The sequence below is a fragment of the Acanthaster planci genome, linkage group LG16 (genome assembly GCF_054643075.1).
Source record: "Acanthaster planci isolate LZ-2023a linkage group LG16, COTS_SCS, whole genome shotgun sequence".
In the NCBI taxonomy this organism is placed as follows: Eukaryota; Metazoa; Echinodermata; class Asteroidea; order Valvatida; family Acanthasteridae; genus Acanthaster; species Acanthaster planci.
The window spans coordinates 3,442,966-3,459,172 of record NC_141792.1 but is presented as its reverse complement, the minus strand read 5'-3'; the positions used below and the strand labels follow the sequence as shown (position 1 = coordinate 3,459,172).

At 39.1% G+C, this 16,207-nt stretch overlaps 1 protein-coding gene and 1 pseudogene across 1 annotated transcript; both read left to right on the top strand.

The window, feature by feature from the left end:
• Nucleotides 1-3,149: 3,149 nt before the first annotated feature.
• On the top strand, nucleotides 3,150-6,753 carry LOC147796407 (uncharacterized; annotated as a pseudogene).
• Nucleotides 6,754-7,142: 389 nt separating this feature from the next.
• Nucleotides 7,143-15,186, top strand: LOC110985234 (zinc metalloproteinase/disintegrin-like). The gene is made up of 10 exons (XM_022246107.2): nucleotides 7,143-7,699; nucleotides 8,458-8,521; nucleotides 8,675-8,964; nucleotides 9,258-9,402; nucleotides 10,038-10,171; nucleotides 10,580-10,666; nucleotides 11,968-12,089; nucleotides 12,355-12,486; nucleotides 13,286-13,420; nucleotides 14,130-15,186. Exons 1-10 carry the CDS (start codon nucleotides 7,637-7,639, stop codon nucleotides 14,155-14,157), a joined length of 1,200 nt encoding a protein of 399 aa, XP_022101799.2. The 5' UTR covers nucleotides 7,143-7,636; the 3' UTR covers nucleotides 14,158-15,186.
• Nucleotides 15,187-16,207: the final 1,021 nt, after the last annotated feature.

Genomic DNA, 16,207 nt, shown 5'->3' with positions numbered 1-16,207 from the left:
TTTATATCTGTAATCAAGATTCTTTTTTATAATTTGTAAAGAAAACAGCCGATAATTAGCCCCACATGGTTAGGAAATTACCTTTAACCCCAAAAATCAAAATTTTCCTCAAAAATATACAGACATCATTATGCCGTAATGCAGCAAATATCAATGTTGGGAGCTGCCCGTGGTTGATCGTGAGTCGAGCACGCCCTCAACCTTTGGCTTTTACTTTTATATTGTTGCACGGCAACATCTCCGAACTTTTTCAAACTCAGATGTGTTTCTAAGCCTATATTGAAACCAGTTCTGGTTCTTTTGTGATGAATATACTTGAAGCAGCTGGAATTCCCCAAATACACTTTTGTTTAGTCCTTGTCGGATTTCTGGATTTAATCTCACGGTAGTTTCAAAGTGATTAAAGGGACATGGTATGCTTGACTATTTATACCGGGCATGGATGCGCCGTTCTCTGCTCGTTTTGCTGAGCCCACTGTGTCCCGCGGGCGCTCCTCTTCCATGGCCGACGCTTGTGCCGCGGAAGGTCCGACTTCCAATCTGACTTTCCGTCAACCTACTCTGATGCTTTAGGCCTGGGCCATGTGGCATGTGGACCATTCATTTGGGACCTGGGACTCAAGGTGTCCGGGGGGTCTGGGATTTATGAAGTTGGGGGTGTCCTTGTGCCGGTAATTTATGATTTGTGAACTCGATTATTTGTAAGTTTCAGCTGTGTACAAAAGGCCTCTGTGTCTTGCATAGTCACGTGGTCTAACCCATTGCATAACCCATTGTGATATCGAAATTGTTCGCTGCCGTAGCTTTAAATTGTACATCTGCGATATCCCTTGAGTGTCATAAACATTAACATTCCGCTTAATGCTGTTCACATATGGTCAACTGATATCTGATTATTTCACTTAATTTGTGTACCATGTAATTAAGTGGGATTTATGTACTTCCCTAGACCGATCAACTAGCTCAAACAAATTGCATCTGTGATCAAAGCCAAATCGTCCAATCCATCCTTACCGGAAGTTTATTCTCCCCCGTGGAGACACAGGTTTCGCCCCCAGCCGGCGCTGCCGCTAGAAATTCTTGGCGCCGTAGACAGGATGGGATGAATGTGGAGTTTTGTCATGACACACTGGATACCCTTGCGTGATGGGTCAGCTCTGACTGCTGCATTATTTTTTTTTAAGCCGTCCACATTGAGTTACAACTGATCGAGCAGGCCAGGAGCAACCTCATCTCGGGGGTTCCAGGTCATTAAGGGACACCGCCTTTGGTATTCAGCGCCACTTAAAATATTTAGGGCCGTTTCAGAATGTTCAAGTTTTGAGTAGTGTCAGCCGATTCGATCATAGTCAGCCAATTTTGCTTAAATTGTGTACATCTTCTTACCATGTGTGAAGTGGTTTCTATTGAGCAAACAGTGTCCTTTTCTCGTAAATCTGCATTGGGACAGATTAAGCCATTTGGCCAATATTTTGGATACAGTTTTGAATTAAAGCCAATTTTGCGAACACATGTTTTAGTATGGAGAATGTGGTCTGGTACGATAATATCAATGACTGAGTTTGCAGACCCTGGTATTGTTGACATTCAGATATGCCTTTGATGCTGTGCTTGATGTTAAGACTTTTTTCTCTGCACTTTGTCTATTTGCCTTGATTCTCACTGTATTTAGAGTGTAACTGGTTGGAATTTTCTGTGAACTAGTTGTGTCATATCCTTGGAACGACTGACAGTAGGCTTACTGTATGACCCTGTGTAGTTCCAGATTTTTTTTTACAAATTTGTGAAGCCTATTATTGTATGTACACTTGTGTTGGCCGTAGGTGGCTACAGTATTTATGTTCCAACCATGGCTTTGTCTGAGAGATTATTTGGTTTTCACTTAAATTTGTGTACCACGTAATAAAGTAGGAATTGTGTTTTGTATTGACTTAAAGGTTTATTCTTTTGACTGATCAACTAGCTCTAACAAATTAGATCTACGATCAAAGTCGAATCGTCCAATCCATCCCTTACCGAGAGTTCATTCTCCATCTTGCGGAGACTCAGATTCCATCCCAGACGGCGCGCAAGCGCTGCCGCTACATTGAAGGAACCAGGAAATAGAAACATTTTTATAAATTTTACTAAAAACCCTTGAAATTGCATCTTTGGGTTTCAATTTACCTGATTTTAAATTTTTGTTTTGCAATTTTAACCGATGTGTTGATGCTTTAATAGTTTTTATGCTAATTCATATTTCCATTTTATTGAGCAGAACTTTGATGTCATCCAAGGCACTTGATCTCAATGTTGCACTGATTTGTGCACGGAAAATTTCTAGATTCTTTTTAACCACTGCTATGGCAGATTTTATTTTCTTTGGCAGTTTAATGCTGTGTAAGTGTATGGCAATAATCCAGCGAAAATCCTTTTCACAGAAATGTTCCCAGATAGCAAATTTGGGGTTCACGACTTGAACACGAAAACATGCAACCTGAGCCATGTCTTCCGTGATTTACATCAAAGCAAAAGCGCCTTCACTTGTCCAGAAATGCTTGGGCAATTTTTAATGTTCGAAACAGTACACCGTTCAGCTCACGTATCTCAAAAATGATGTCAAACAGTCTTCATACAAGGAAGAAGAGTACAAAAATACACAAAAAGTGATTCTAAGAAAAATTCCTTTCCTGGTTCTTTTAATGCCCATGCAAAATATCTACTTGTTCGGGACTCTGGAGGAATCAGAGAAAGTAGCGTTAAAATTCACATTGCACACAACAAAAATACTTAGAACTCTTTCCTTTTTACACTAGAATACAGCTAATTACATGTACTACCATCAAGTAGCTTTCCCATAAGTTTACCTGAACCAAAAAGTACATTGGCCTAAATACATGTTCAATGTAAATTAAAATTGGCGTCTGAAATTTCTAGTCCCTAAATTTTAGATTTTGTCTCAAGATCCCAAGGCTAGACTTTGAAATTAAGACAAGGCCTGAATTTAAAGACCAGCCTACAGTGTACAAAACGTGATCTGAATGAATTTGGGTACAAAAAATTGTTTTCTTTCAGTTCATGTGTGCAAAACTGTGAAATTGGCTAGATATGCATAACGTAGCAAAGCACTAAAAAGCCTATACCCTTAAGCAAGAATTGGCAAATAACATTTCCTTCATACTACATGTACTGCTTTTTATTGCAGAAGAAAGTCACAAGGGACTGAAGATCTGGAGGTGTGCTCACTCCACAAACTTGTTCTACAAAACCCATTCAAGTACAGACACGGAACATGGAGAGATGAAAGGTATGGCAGCAGGTTGCCACAGCTCTCCAACCTCTTACTCATTCAAGACGGCCATGACTCTCAGCCAAAGAACTGTCAGAGATAAGAATAAGTGGTTGAAAGCCTGACTAAAACTGTGAAGGGTGCATCTGGCATCAGCCCAGAAGAGACAGGTAGACGGAAAGAAATTAAAGAACTACATGAGCAGTTGGAGAAAATGAAGTTAGATGCTGAGCTCGTACCACCTTAATAAAGGATGAGGAGCAGAAGAAAATCAGATGGGGTGGAGGTGCAGAAGCTGATGTTAGAGAGATTTTCTGGGACCAAAAAAGAGGTACATTTTGAGTGGTAAAGAACAATTTTACTTTCTTTTACTTTCTGAATGTTAATTTGATAAATAATTTATATTTTTCTCAATCCAAAAATGAAGTCGCATAATATTATAATCCCATGTTATTGTAGCTTGTCTTTGTAATGCATGTGAATTTATTTTGTTTAAAAATTGCTCTTTTAAACAGCATGGTGAAAGTACATGTTCCACACTGAGGAAGAGAGAAGAAACAATTATACAGAGGCCTTTGGTATTTTAGAGAGGAAGATTGAACTGCATCAAGAATTTAGGAAACACAAGATGGTGAAGAATGCCAGAAGACAAAGGAATCTGAGGTTTGAATTTCCTTTAGTAGCAGCAATTCATACAACAACAAGCACAGCAGATGCAGATTATGACAATGGCAATGTAGAAAACTGTTGACAACTCTTGAAGAGAATGAAGGAAATTTATACATCAAAACTGGTTTGTTAAGACTTGTTTACGTGCTATTCATGTTCATAACTTAATGTAGTTCACATGTTATACCATCAACATTTTGAAATGAATGTTTGTTTAAATATTTTCTGTTCACACTAAAAACAAGAAATTCTTATTGACATTTCAAAAAGGAGGCTGGTGTTTATCTGTTCCTGTTCACAAGCTTTACTACAGTAAGCAGTTTGTATTTTGGTGAATTTTTAACATTATTACACAAATGCTCATATAAGCTCTTTGCTCTTTGCAGTCTCTGAGTAGATGATGACTACAATGTGTATTGTATTGTGTTATGCATGTGATAAATTATGAAGTCATCTCTGTAGTTGGGAATGTTTGTTATTCAATGCATATAATAGCAGATACCAAAATAATTATCAATCTAACATGTTAAACACTAAACTCTATTTAGGCCCATTGGCCATTTGCTGCGAAAGGATCCGAAAAGGCTACATCTTAGATTGTCTTTAGAACATGACCCGAAGGGTTATATTCAAAACCTGCCATGCATGGTTATTTATCACCACTACGATGCTGTTTGGCATACAAATTAAATTAAACCAAGGCTTCCTCTGCAAAAAAAATTAATTGTTAAATGTGTTAAGTATTGAAAATACTCTGCATGAGTGTATTTATGCGGCAAAAAACTGTTTGGTTCAAAAATAATTTTAATGCAGGCCAATGTAAAAAAATCTCAAATGAAAGCTGTCACAAGAGTTTTGCTATAGACTTCTTTCTTGCTTTCTTGCTCACAGTGACATTTATAATATTGTGTTCCCTAAATATCAAGTCGATGGTAGCATGGACTTTACTAGTGTCTACGAGATGTGATATTTGGGGTCAACAGTTTATTAAAAGGTGGACGGGAAACAGGGGGTCTGGGTGACAGTCAAACTGGACAGGTGATTTACTGTGCTTACTTCTCTTTATCAAAGTTCAATGTGGGTTAGAAGAAGGTGCAGCTTAACACATAAAAGACAAAGTTATAGAGAGGCGAAGTTGTATACAAGTGTAACTGAACTACGGTTTGGCAGGACCATTGGAAATGCAAGTCAGACGGCGTGGGTAGGGTACGGGTGTGTAGAATCGTATGCCCACAGACACTGCGAAATGGTTTAACTGTCGATGCAGGACTTAATATTAATTTTTCTTTATTGCTTTTTTCAGTTAAAATTAGTCATCTTATGTCCAAGAACCCCAAGGTTCATAACCATTAGTTCAGGGATATAAACCTTAATATGTAGCAAAATTAATTCCTACCTCGTCAGCCACTTTCTTGCGAATTGTTTGAAATTGTAAGGAAAGTGAACGCGCTGTCTTTGGAGATAAATTTGGGAATGATTTTGAGCACTTTTTTAAACGATCAGCGTCAGGTTAAAATACACATAGAACTGTGTGGGGTAAGGTTGGAGACCACCATACAAACCAAACTGAACAATATCAAGGAAAAACGCCTTTTCTGCGAATTGGTACATAGGAGGGGCCCTTTTTAGTTCCCTAAACTTAGCTACTATTAGTACTAAACCCCCTTCACATCTTTAGCCCCTCAAAATTATCGACGCCCTTTTTTAACTGTTGGGGTTACAAAAAAAGTCAATGAATATGGAATATTTCCCAATTTAACGCACTACGTCCATGAAGGCCTCTGTCATGCACTGCAAGCTACTCACTGCTAATGTTAACTTGGCTAACGATAGCCTTCCCTAACTGAAATACGAGATGCATTCATCACGTTAAAGTTGTCCAGATCCGAAGCTTCATAATCGGAGTATACATAATCATGAATGGTGGGCCTGCTGATATCATACAGCAGGAAAAATTCCTCTTTCCTGATGATATCCAAACAATAACTGCTAAATCGAGCCCATCTAACTCATTGAATATTCCCAATTGATTACAAAGATGCCGATACGCGATCCAAATGACCCGTGACCCCATTAAATCTTGCACACGCGCAGTCGTACCAAAACTGCTTAGTCAAGTGATCAATGCAAAGTTCATCGTCCCAAAAATCGAAATGAGTTTTCCGCATAACAAATAATTGGTACACCAGATGGTAACGGTCACAATCTATTGTAACAAACGAAACTTTTATCAAATCCCAGCAGGCATAATGAAATGTTGATACATGGTCACGTTACGTGTTGTTGAATAGGTATTTATGACTGCAGGTTGGCTGAAACAAATGAAAAATAAACAATGAAAAATAAAAAAAGTAAACCGTCAGTTACAGAATTTATCAGCGCGTGCACTGAGACACCAAATTAGCCAAAAACAGATTAAAAGGGGGGCACAGACATAAATATTTTGGTTTAACTGAATTTGTAACATAGGCCTATGTATTTCATTTCTGAGTCATGTATTGGGTCGTCGTTTTTGGAAATAATAAGCACTGTTATTTTTTCAGCATGCATGTTATGATAATGTCAGGCGCTTGTATTATCTGGTATGATCTTGTATTATTTAAATAAAGTAGCCTTTTTTTAGTTTGCAGCTAAATAATTTTATTCACAGCATCATTAGGGCTCTTCAAGCTGATACGTCGATGATTAATATACTACCAGCATATAATTCGTTTAATATCTTTCAACTGTGCAAAGCTTCAGTATGTCACAGATCTCACTTTCAACTGTCAGGTTAGTCGTTCCAAGGTCAATTCAGAAATGAAAACCCTGGTCTTATATCGTTCCGTGAGTCAAGTCTAGGTCAAAGACAACATTTACACACGGTTGCAATCTAAATAAATCTTGTTCGATTAAAGTTTTGTTTCATTTTTGTTGATTGATTTATTATTTTTCTGGCGTTCCCGTGCTCAGAATAATTTTAATGACATTGTTGAAGTGCCAAAAAACCCCAAACAAACAAAAAAGAAACCAACGATTCTTCCACATGTTAATCTTAACGGATGTTTAAGGTGTTGTGTCACCTATGGCGCAGGTTATTGCCCGGAATTTCAGTGTAGCACAATCAGACCCCCCCGTGACCTATTTTGGGCTCGTGAGCGAAGTGAATTTAAATACTGGGTGGTGTTCACTAGCAAGGATGAAAATGGCAGACGCAATTTCAGTTCTGACGTACAGCTGGCCCAGTGGCAATTTTAAGAAATGTTGCCAAACGAACGCAATATAACTTGCGGAATTAGGACACCTTGCCATGAATTAGTTATTGAATATCAGGTTCAACAGCTGCAAATGACGATATCCTTGGGAACTTCGAAAGCATTTCCTTACACACTTCTCATCCAATAATTACCTGTGACATTTAACACTTAATTGGAACTGCATTGCTGGTCCCCACAGACTCATATGCTTCAGATCGTGAAATTAGCACAATTCTTAACTGCATGCCGTGTCATTTTAGAAGGTAACTTTAGAACAAAGTGTAAAACTTTGAAGGTTAATTTGCTGGTACATTAACGTTATAGTATTAAATTATGGCAACTTTACCCTTCGCTTATATCGTCCTGAAACTAACTGAAACGGTTGGCTGGAAAGTCTTTAAAATACTCGCACAGACAGACAAATTTCTCATTCTGATCGCCAGTTTACAAGTCGTATACCACGATGATGCTGCCAGCCTCTCTCTTCCTGTGCTTATCCGCGATGGCGTTTGCTGGTCCACCAGTGGTAGGTTTTCCCTTATGCCCCTCGTTGTTCTTGAAAGAATACCTCTTAGATATTCTTCTGGGAACAGCTTATCACACAGTGGACGTGCAGCTCAGTTAAGTCTTACCAAGAGCAACTATTTATGATATGAGGGAAATGATTTGCCTAGTAGAATTGAACATTTTATATATCACCGAATAAATAACATTCAGTGTGCAAATTGTGAAGCATGCATTGTTGAATTAAATCCCTGAATAAATCCTCTTCAAGTAGGCCAAGCCAACGGCCATCTCCTTTTCTCACTCCGGCATGAAACTGCGACAAGCAATTGTCACGTTCCAATGAATTCTGGCTTCAAACAGTATTCCTGGATATCTAAACTAGTTACAATTATCGTCGCGATTTCGACACAATTTCGTCAGGGGAGAGAGGACTGATGGTCTGTATTTAATTTTTAGGGGTAAGTCATTATGTGTTGAAAGCTGCGTTAGTGCAGAATTTTGCATCATACCAAAAATAACCCCTGAATGGTTTTCTTGCATTGTTCTCTGGTGCATACGCACCATGATTCCATCCAAGAAATCAGTGGCGCGTGATTCAAAATTAACAGATCAGAATGATGGGGGATTTATTATAATAGTGAAGCCGTTTATTTTTGTCGTGTAGATAAAATGTTCCTTTTTTAAGCAGGAAGAACTACTTTTTAGTTACCCGACAAAGACTGAAATCTTTCAAGAACAATCTGTTAAGATTTTAGCTTTTTGAGTGTTTATCTGCAGCCTAGCCACAGGTTCTCCAAGGATGAGCTTCAGCGTTATTTTGGTGTTGACAGCGACGAGAAAGGTGAGTCTGAGACCTAGTAAACATCTCTTTTTTTCTTTGACTAAAGAGCAATTGTTCAATACCATTTTTACGAAACACAGACAGAAACTCTATGTTCTTTTGGTCCTACTAGATTAACATGACTCGCAATTTCTTGTGACCAACCAAATTTAGCCCCTGAGTACGAGATAGTGTATCCAGAGTATGCGACCGATGATATGAAGCGCAGTGTGGGTCGTAGTGCCATTGCAGCCTTGTCCCTCGACGTTTACGTCGATGCATTCGGTGAGACCCTCCATATGACAGTGGAGCACGACGACACTGGCATTAAACCTGAACTCGAGGCCGAGTACTACACTGATGAGGGCATCATCACGGAGCCTGTCCAAACTGACTGTATTTACACCGGCAAAGTCGTCGGGGAAGCTGACTCTCTCGTGTCTGCCACCACTTGCGAGGGTTTGGTAAGTCCATCAGTGCTTTTCCACAGTTTCGTTGCATTCTGTGGATTTATTACAAACGACCGTGTATTTTCATGAATATTCAAAACTGATGCAACTACAAACTTGGCACATCGTTGAACAAATTTTGCACTTTATTAAAGTGCTGGCATTTGTAGAAGTCTTACTTGCAGAACATTAAGACGTCCAAATATTCAAAGGAAAATCCAATCAACTTGAAAAAATGACCAAAAGATCGAATTGATTTATTTATGACAGCATATACGCTGAAAATTTTGTCTGTCGTTTTCTCAAAGATGGCGATTGCATATCATACCTCTGGGCCGACATACATTGAACCACTGGATGATGAGCACGCCTACAAGAGGGATATCGGGCGTGGTCTCCCTCACGTTGCCTACAAGAATAAACCCAAAAACGGCGCCTCTTGCCCTGTTAGAAGTGAGTACAATGTTTAGTTCCGATAAGAAAGAATTTTTGCAAGGGTTTCGTGCTTTGTCTTGAAGTATATCACCACAGGTGTAGCAGCTTGTTCTTAAAACTTTCGCTGAAAAGAGTTCAATAATGAATGTTCCGTGGAGGTTTTACAAACACCCTACCAATAACCAAAATGTATAGTAAAGTTGATTCATAGCAAAACCATGTAGCTTCCCAAACTGAAGCTTTTTCAGTAGCGTTTATCCAGTGACGCTCCTTCCACATACTAAGTATGCGCTGTGTAATCTTCTACCTCAATATTTAAACGTGTAGGTGGTCTGGGATTCGGCCCAAAATGTTTATTGACTGTTCAGTTATACTTTACCAAAGTTCTAATTTGAAGAGTAAAGATTTGAGACCTGACCTCAAAATCAAACATTATGAGGACTTGTTTGATTTAATTGTATGGTAACTGTGCCTAAAGCAAAGAAAAGTGTAGAATGGGGTTTTCCCGGCAGAGTGCTTTTTGAGTACATTCCGTCACATGCGAATCCGTGTACAAAGTAACTTCTGAGTCGAGTCCTAAGCTACTGGTTCATATTATCATTAAAACAAGGCGTTGTTTAGAGATTAATGTTCAATAATCCTGGATTAACAAGGTTTGAGGTGCACTGAAGGAGATATCAAGCCGTCTAGCACCAAGTATCTAGAGCTTGCTTTCGTTGGTGATGCTGTATTGTATTATCGACGCGGAAACACCACCCAAACCTCTCTGACAACGCTGTTCAATGCGGTAAGACCTCTCTCTGACCCACGTCATCTTTACTTTACCAGTATAATATCTCAGACATCTCTCCATTGACCTCTTGATAGTGATAGTCAGACGTAGTCAGACCTTTTTTGGGTTGAGGCTCCAATTAACAGACCATTTTCTAACCATCGATGATAGTTCAAGACTTTTCTACCCCTTTAAGTTATCACACTTAACTATGTTTCTCTTTTCCGGACAATATTGTTTTAAATTTGTAATTTTGTCAGTTTATCATTAAAGATTTTTAAGGCAGCCGGCGGTGATATCATTCAAGCACTTGATAATGAAAGACCAAGCCATAATAGCGGACATCACGTCTAATATGGAAGTTGCCTTTAGATAGAAAAAGAGCCAAAGTGATTTAGACCTTTGACTTTAATTTTGTAACAGGTGAAGAATATCCTTCAACTCGATTCACTGGCTGGAAAAAAACTCGTTCCCAAACTGGTACATATGATAATCCTCACTCTAAGCAAGGTTAGCATGAAATTATCAATTTCATTGTACGCCTACTTCCTCCAGTTGAATATTAAATACCCGTGTGATCAGATAGTGTTTTATTTCGGCAGTCAGTATATCGAATACCAATGCCTGTAATGGGGCAAAAGGTAATTTTCTCTTGAAAAGAAATAGAATCAACTAGCAGGCAGCATCCAGAAAAGCTGTTTGTAGAATTTATGCTTTTTATAAAACTAAAGCAGAACCTCAGAAAAATGTGGAAAAGGATGTTAATATACCACCGTGCCATGGAAACCAATTCTTGTGCAGTTCAATATAGGTTTTCCTGGCCAATTTTGGAAAATGTGTAAATGAATTGGTAATGGTGGCATTAGTTTTAGTTTTGAGCGAAACGGAATGAACATTCAAACCCTCGTTTCAGTTATAAATATTTCAGTGAGGTTGAATGCAGTCGAATGAAGTCAGCGTTCAATTTCTCGATATTGCACTGGTTTTAAGAATGTTGACATTTACTTTTGCGCGACACGAGTGTAGCGCTGCAGTCCAAAGTGTTATTTAACGTTTGCCTGGTCAAGAGTTGGAATTCATTTTTGTGCTAACGAAAATTATGTTCTTAGGAGTGTTTAGTTGAATGATTAAATGTTTGAATATTCATGAGTCAAATAGACCATTCGTGTTGTCTTTAAAAACGATACCAACTATCGTAGGACTCCTGAACAAACACTGACGCTGAGGTAACATTTCCTTCTCGGGCTACGTTGTTGCCACAATCACATAAAAGTTCACACATGGCCTTCATGCAATGGCTGAACAGGAAAATACAGAAGAATTATAGACTTTAATTGATGTTTGATAAGTTTGATAACAACCACAATGTAATTCTTCATGAGTGACACTACATCCATTATCAAATTGGTATCTCGATTTCTGTAACCCTGTACATTTCTAATCAAATTGAAAGCAAATTTTGTGAAATTGAGTTACAGCAAATGAAAATGAATACTCAATACCGACGGTTTACGGTAAACGACATATTTTTGGTGGATAAGATTGCACATTGGTAACACTTGGTAACGAATACGTCAAATCAAAATCCTTACAACTTATTTGCAACCTTTTAAATTAAATGTAATGTACATTCATTTGTTTGAAGGATGCAAAACGATGTCGAATGTTCTTATTGCGAAAATAAAACCAAGTTTCAAGTCGTTTTCAAAATCCACGTCAAATTGAATTTCTATTTAACAGTGCATTTTCCGACATTGGCTGGGGAAACTTATATTAATTAAAATACCGACAAACATTTATTTTCTTCACAGCCTGGATATAGGATCAGCTGGGATTTGTATCGGTATCTACCAAGTGCTGCAGAATGGCTAGATGATAACAAGTACCCGTCTTCTGACGATCGCCACTGGGACAATGCTGTTGTCTTGAGCGGGTGAGCTCGTCAATTGCCGAATTACCGATCAGCTTATTTAAACTACGCTTGAAGAAATTTGCTTTGAAATGGCCTTTGCTGACTGTAAAAACAGTGCGAATCCCTACATGGTTTATGGTTTTATGGAGCTCTTCTACCTTTAGACAAAGACACCTAAAATATCAATAAGTGGGGCAGGGTTAAACCCCAACCCGTTCTCTAAAGCCATGCCTTTTTCAAAACTATCCGTGAAGTTCTCACTCATGCTTTTTTTGTACCCCTGCAGAATGCACTTCAATTACGGTATCCTTGGCCTAGCATATGTTGGCGCCTGTGACAGCAAAGAGGCAGTGTCAGTTTCTAGCTTCCTCAGTTTTGATGAGGCGACCGACACGGCTGCTCATGAGATCGGACACAAGTAAGCTCTTTTCAGAAGGTCTGCCAGCAGTGATTAGCTTACACAAAAAATTTGTGAAGCTTACACCATTATTGATATTTAAGGTAGAGAATTATTCTTACCTAGGCTCATCGAGCCCATGAACATTCCCTGCAATTGTTTTAATGAGTCTTGCATGCAGCTCTCTGCTGTCATTTCTGGCCATAGTATAGCTACTAAAGCGCAGTAACTTTCTCTCTCCTGGCAGCTACCATTTCACTCCCGGGTGAAGACGTTTGTATGGCTGGGGTTTCATTTTCTTTCCTTGCAGTTCCGATGACTTGATAAAGCAATGATTCCCTAACTTTATGACCTTAATGTAGGGAGGCAAGCTCTCTTTATTAGCTCACCTTGGATTGTTTCAAGACAGTAACAGTGGCTCAAAACCAAAATGATGTAAAGAATTCTCATAGCAATCACACCAAATTAAAATTAACAGTATCCAAGGCGAGGGTGCTCTTGGACCCATTCCACTTTTTTGGACGGTGAGAACCCAATCGATTCGACGCAGTATTCATGGGGTTTTGTTCCCTTAGTCCTAGATGATGCTTCACTTAACTGAGGTTCATCAATAAAAAAGTTTTTACGGTTTTCAACATGCAGTTTCATTATTTAAACCCGGGAAGGTATTCAACAAAAGCAGAGTGTAGTGAATTCTTTATTTAATACTCAAAGGGCCACGTAATGTCCGATCCCATTGCATAAGCCAGTAAGACTGCAACGCTTAGACGGCGTAGCCCTCGTTGCAACTGACCATTTTGCTCTATTTTTTTCGCCGCAGCCTGGGCATGTGCCATGACAGCGAGGGAAATAGTTGTCCGCCTTCTGGTTACGTCATGGCCGCCTATGAGAATGAAGAAAAGATCAAGCCAATATGGTCTTCATGCAGTAGGCGTTACTACAACAGCTTTGTTGAGTAAGTTGACGTGTGTTGATTGGCTAGCCTCACAAACAGGGGGGACGAAACCATTTTTCCACATAACCAACATAACATAACATCAAACATGGCTTTCATTAGTCTTTATGGAGTCTGCATAATATTGAGTTTTCAAGGCTTCCTGGGAGGTTTAGCTATATTGTGGTGGTTTTTACACGCTTTTGGAATATTCTGCCATCATTACTATTAATGCTGGCCTTTCAGGGGGCAATGATATGGTTCCTATTGCGCCCCTCGGGGTCTGCCCCTGGGTACGCCTGTAGCACACAACACAGTGGCGTGCATGCACGCTCTCTTAAAAGTTGTTAGTTAAAGCGTAATTACCAAAAAACCAAGAGAGACACTTTTGCCCGAGAATGCAAAACCTAATATATATGCCCCGTTTATTCTCTGCTGGTAAATGCCCCTGAATTATGTTGTATTCAGCCCCAGCGGAATAAGAGGGTGCCTTAATATAGTTTTCACGAATTAAAACTTTAATGACAAGAGCTTCATTGTCTTAATTTCTGAGAACCCTTTATGCTTTCTTTAACTGAGCGCAGGAGACCGGACTGATGTGACTTAATTTATTCACAGAAACATAAAGGCCTTTGAGCAACGCAGGGTGTAAGTACCGGCACTCACTGTTTGCACAGAAAGTAATGATTTTATCTTAAGATTCCTTACATTTGTTGGTTTATGTCAACAGGAAGATGACCTGTTACAACGACTCTTAGATCGCGTGGTCAGAATGCAAAGTAATGCTCCATCGAAAAAGTACGCAACGACTTGAAAAGATAATATCCAACCAACTTTGGATTTACCTATTAGATTAGAGCAAGCGTGAAAAAGTAGGTCAGATCTTTAAGTCTCTAAAAGATTTTATGTATATGCATATGTATATCTTCGTGTAGGCCTAAGTGCAAAAAGTGGTAAATGCTTTTTTTGTGAATGCTTTTTTTCTGAAAGTCATGTTTTTGTCTATTTTAGTCTGGGTTTAACCTAAGGTTACAGAAGATTACATTTTGACCTCGTTCGTCTCAAAGTTTGTTTATTTCTTATTAGTTTATTTTTGTTTTATTTGTCTTGTTCTAGTTTTTCAGCCCGGCAGTAAGAATATGTGAAGCAATAAACTAAAGACGGTCTGCAAAGGACAGATGCAAAATCAAATGAATACGTTAAAAGTGAAAATTGAGCTAGATTTCAACAATTGAAATTAAACTTACACCAATGGATGCAGGAACATGTGCCCTTTCAGATGACCCCAAGTTTGCCAGATTTCGAAAATTTTCAGAGCTTTAATGTTACATTATAATTTATTATTGGAAACTGAAAAGGTAAGCAGCACGATAAAATATCCTATTTGCTTTCGTTTATATTTGAATGAATCTTACACCAATGGATGCGAAAGATGCCACAGAACTGCTTAAAGGCGCCTTAATGCGGGTTTAAATTAAGCCATCCAGCAGCCACAATGCAGTCCAAGTGGAAAACCTGCTTCTTTCCAAGTCCCACTAAGTGGTAAATTACTTTATCTTGCCCTTGATTGACAAGTAGAGCTCATGGGCGTCTTGCGGTGGCCTCACACGGGGTCAGTACATACCAGTGCATCAAATAGCAAACCACGTGTAACTAGCTAGAGCATGTTTCTAAACAGAATGTTTCTCCATGTAACTCCAAACCGAGGTGCTCCACTTTTCAAATGACAGGACTGTCTTATTGTTGTCATTAGTGGTGAAGGGAAATTAAAAAAAAATCAGCACTCACTTTGCGTTTTTCATGTTTGTTTACTGTCTTTGTGTGGAAATGGAAGGAGCTGCAAGAGCCAATATAAAGGTGTAAAGTGAAACAATAGCTGTTATCCGTTCCTACAATTGGGAAGAATGACGAATTGAAACTTGCAGTATCAATCGTGGCCAACTACGGGCGAATTCAGTGGTCTTGGATCTTACCTGCAGAAACATGTATTCCGGTCAAAGAATGAAATGCCGCTGTGAGTTTCCGGTTAGAAAGCCACACTCTTTACTTTTGGCATCACACAGCTTGATAAAGAGCTCTGACCTTCATGTTGTTTGAAAACTAGGTTACCCTTTGATAAAACCACACCTTAAAAATAATTTAAATAACATTGAAGAAAGTGAATGGCAGCTTTGATCAGTATCCAATAGCGTCTCCCCTATAATAGCGTAAAATAGCGCCCTCTCCTAATTCAGTCATAATTGCCCTATCGATCTATGGTCGAGTTCGGGCGGTCCGTTCTTGACACGGGTTTCTTGGTCTCGCGCTCGAACGGCGGGAACAGGATTCAAGAGCACTGTTCTCGGAACAGGATCACACACCACCTCCTCGTCAGGGTTTCACAGGAACACACGGAAAAAGTCATGCGATTTTGATTTTTGAACAGCTGCAAAAGTGGAGAGGTGGCTTCCAAAGCCATACACCATGTAGACAATGGGAATTTTTGCAACATTAACATTAATTATTTTCCCAAACACAGAAATGAATGTTCCTGCTTACATAGAAAAGAATTCAACCCATCCAAAACTTAACTCTCGAGTAACGTACATGTACATGGACGCCGCCATGTTGCATGTTGTTTGTTTTTTCCCGGCGTTTGAGCTGCCGACCCACGAACAACAAATCGAACTGTTCGTGAACATACGGGAACAAGCCGCCCGAACTCAGCCCTTATGTCTATTCGATCTATGTCTAATCGCGTTGTTCCAGTTATCAGGTTAATAACAAATAACCCCGTGTGTGGATGATCAAAAAGCGAGAACATTTTGG

Excerpts from the sequence above, each read along its gene's own strand:
- LOC110985234 (XM_022246107.2), top strand. The coding sequence starts at position 7,637 with ATGATGCTGCCAGCCTCTCTCTTCCTGTGCTTATCCGCGATGGCGTTT. Across the intron at positions 10,667-11,967 it reads TAATCCTCACTCTAAGCAAG|CCTGGATATAGGATCAGCTG; the intron begins GTTAGCATGAAA and ends TTTTCTTCACAG. Across the intron at positions 12,090-12,354 it reads AATGCTGTTGTCTTGAGCGG|AATGCACTTCAATTACGGTA; the intron begins GTGAGCTCGTCA and ends GTACCCCTGCAG.